The 3827-nt window shown below is 23.8% G+C and overlaps 1 protein-coding gene across 1 annotated transcript in view; it reads left to right on the forward strand.

Moving 5' to 3' along the window:
* LOC105627904 (alsin-like) overlaps nucleotides 1-1672 on the forward strand; it is a 7625-nt gene extending 5953 nt beyond the window's left edge. The window contains 6 exon segments of the mRNA XM_012209177.1: nucleotides 113-245; nucleotides 247-668; nucleotides 760-936; nucleotides 1106-1274; nucleotides 1375-1557; nucleotides 1625-1672. Of these exon segments, the coding sequence (XP_012064567.1) occupies nucleotides 113-245; nucleotides 247-668; nucleotides 760-936; nucleotides 1106-1274; nucleotides 1375-1557; nucleotides 1625-1672 (1132 nt within the window).
* Nucleotides 1673-3827: the final 2155 nt, after the last annotated feature.

The following is a 3827-nucleotide window of genomic DNA, read 5'->3' on the forward strand; positions in this document are numbered from 1 at the left end:
CTTATATACTATATTATTATAATATTAAATATTGATATAAAAAATTGTTTTAATAGTTATAATTAATAAGAATACTTTTTACATTATTCTCTTATTACATTATTATTGTTAGATCTTTTGGAAAACTATGTGTATCTCCGGATCAAAAATGGAAAGCAATATTTAAACAATGCTATCAACAACTTGGTGCATCTGAACCAGTCACCAAAAATTTTAATTACAATGAAAAATCTGTAGAAACGCAAAAAAGTGTGGCAAAATGTTGCTAGTATAATAACAAAATCTCATCAGAAAACATTGCAACGAAAAAAGCTATCTACCAACACTTCAAATACAAAAGAAAGAAGTAGCGAAACTATCGATCAACTGGATAAGATACCAGGTTTTGGACGAGATAAACTCACTAGTCAGACTTACAATGAAGTTCACAAATATTTAGTGAAAGCTTTTGAAAGCCCGCATCATCCATTGGGTGCTCTTTTAACGGAAATCGCTACGGTATACACAGCTACTTATGGTGGAGTAAGAGTACATCCATTATTACTTAGCCATGCAGTATCAGAGCTTCACAGTGTTACAGCAAGAATATATGAAATTGTACTCCTTTTATTTCCTGCTCTTCCACGTTGTGGCAAAGAATATATTCTTGAAACTGATAGTGAAGAAGAGTATGCATTGTAAAATTTATAAAAATTATATTTAAGATTATCTCAATTTAATAACGCACACACTTTCTAATTAAAAAATATTTACTTTTAGGCAAGTCATAAGCGCTGCCACGATACTTCATCCAATATTACTGCCACGTGTACATTCAGCACTTTTTGTATTATACGCCTTACATAATAAAAAGGAGGATGATGCATATTGGGAAAGATTGATGAAATGGAATAAGCAGCCTGATATAACTCTGATGGCCTTTCTTGAAATTGATCAGTAAGTAGTAAATTTTATATATATAATTATAAATAATAATAATAAATAATAATAATAATATAATAAAATAATAAAATAAATTGTAAAATGCAGAGATACTTTACTTTATTATACTAATTAATTTATATTTAACTTTTATAATTATTTACATTTTCTTACAAAATTGCAGGAAATTTTGGAAAACTACAAATGTAATAAGTATTTCAGACAATTCCTTACCATATCAGCATGAATCATACTTCAGTGAGGCCATAGAAACTTTACAACAACTTAAAACGACTTTTTCACCTTTAGAAAAGCTACTAGTGGTCAGAAATACATTTGAACAAATGACACAAGTACGAATATATAAGCGATAATATTAATATTGCTATTTATGTAATGCGTTTAAATAAATTATTTATATTAAGACATTTCTCTCTATGTTTTTAACAATAGGCAGTACAAAAACAACTAGGGTCTACATATTTATGGACGATGGACGAACTATTTCCGGTATTTAGTTTTGTTGTAGTCCGTGCTAGTGTATTACAGTTAGGAAGTGAAATACATTTTATCGAAGATTTCATGGAACCGTACTTGCAAAATGGAGAACTTGGCATTATGTTCACAACTCTTAAGGTCAGATATGATTATAATGTATAATATAAAAAAATAAGGATTATTTAATAAATTTAATTAATTATAGGCATGTTATTATCAAATATTACAAGAAAAAACGAACATGGGCGATTAATGCAGTCCCACAAATATATGGTACAATAAAATGATCAATATATGTGAATAATCAATATATAGAACGTATATACATGAGAATAAAATTATACTCATGAAAACACAAAACAAAATAAAAATGGACATATAAAAAGTATGTATTTATATTATAATAAACAAAAGTGATAATTTGCATTTAAGATAAATAATATAGGCTTTATCACGATTATGTAAATCCAAAATGTGATTTTTTATCTCAGATGAGATAAGAAATAACATATCAGTTCGTTTTAAAGTGTATCGTTATAAAGTGTATATAAGTTTACTATTGAAAAGTAATTACTTAATTTGATATTCTGCAAATAACGCTTACATATGAGTCATAGAAACTAAACTTCAGTACTTCCAGTTATCTGTTATTCAAGAATACCGCGCATTAAAAGCCATAGAAGTGCGTAGCTCAATATTGTGATAAGAAAAAAGTTACCTTTATATACTGTACATTTTTTCTTCTCTTCATTACAATATTAACTTATAGAAAGCTTTTTAATATCTACATATAATTGTTTATCATACTTCCTAATTTGTAAATACACTTTTCATACAAATTCTTTTTTGTACAATTTATGCAGCATTATGCATGTTCATTTTAATATCACTTTTAAGAATTATTTATATTTATTTAAAATTAAAAAGGGAATTATATAATGTATTAATTTTAATTACCATTAAAAGCCATAGAAGTGCGTAGTTTAATGTGATAAGAAAAGTTAGTAATTACATTAATTTATATATTATACATTTTTTCTTTTCTATATTATAATAGTAACTTATAAAAAAGATCTTTTTAAGATCTTTAAGATATGATTATTCATAATTTCTAATTTGTAAAGATATCATTTTTAATGGAAATTCTCTTTTATACTATTTTCGCACATTCCATTCATTTTAATATCATATTTTCGAGATTTATATTTATAATTTAAAAATTAATTATATATATATATACCATAAAACTAATAACTATTGTAATACAAATGAATGAGAGAGGAAATGAATAAGAGAGAAAATTGCTATTTATTAAATAATTCAAATTGTTTTTAATATAATTCATATAAAGAGGATATATTTCTATTTAATTTGCAAAAATACATGCTAGATATAATAATAGAACATCTTTTTGTTAACAAATTCCATGTCTATAGTCCATTGATATATATGTATGTATAGTACTATAAGAGATGTAATATGTATATATATATATATATATTAATTAATTAATATTACATAATTAACAAATATATTAAAATTAACATTATAGCTTATTTAAGACATTTGCAATAATTTTAAAGACTTATTACTTTATTTATTTTAAATCATTTCATAGAATGTGTATATATCATATTAAGAAAGTTTTATTTACAGTTTATTTACAAACATTTAATTATGCTATTGTATGTGTTCCATAAATCTCTTCATTTTTATTTATATGTGATATTAGTTAAACAAAACATTTCTTAATAACTAGCATGTACCTGAAACATATTCTTTATGTTAATCCAAAGGAGCTCGCTTATTCCGATATTTATATTATGAATGTTCATAATTATTTATTTTTCAAAAAAAATTATATAATATTACATCAAAAATTATATAATATTATATCAAAAGAATCATGTGATAATTAATTTTCTTTTGAATTACAGAAGATAGAAGATGTTTCTAAAATGTTTCAAGTTTTTAATGTAAACTGTTGCTTATCCACATCTTAGTAAGATCAATCGCATTGGCTCGGATTAATATATTATGAATATACCTTAATTTTAATATGCTATACACGTTTTATAATACGTTTGTCAAAGCCAAAATTAAATCAAAGTGTTAGCATCAAGTAATATATGAGAATTCCATCAAGTTCTCATTTGCTTTTAGTTACAATATGGATCAAGTACAATTATATTAGTCACAATTTGTAGAAGAAATTTTATTCTTCGGTATAGTAAACATTCCAAATATCCAAAAATAATACATGGAATAGTTATTTATTTACATAGTATTCAAAAAATAGTATAAATAATATGTGAAATATTAATATTATATATCATATTAATATTATAACAAATAAGATTATTGAATCGATATATATATATATATATATATATATATATATATATATA

Source organism: Atta cephalotes (genome assembly GCF_000143395.1).
Source record: "Atta cephalotes unplaced genomic scaffold scaffold00010, whole genome shotgun sequence".
In the NCBI taxonomy this organism is placed as follows: Eukaryota; Metazoa; Arthropoda; class Insecta; order Hymenoptera; family Formicidae; genus Atta; species Atta cephalotes.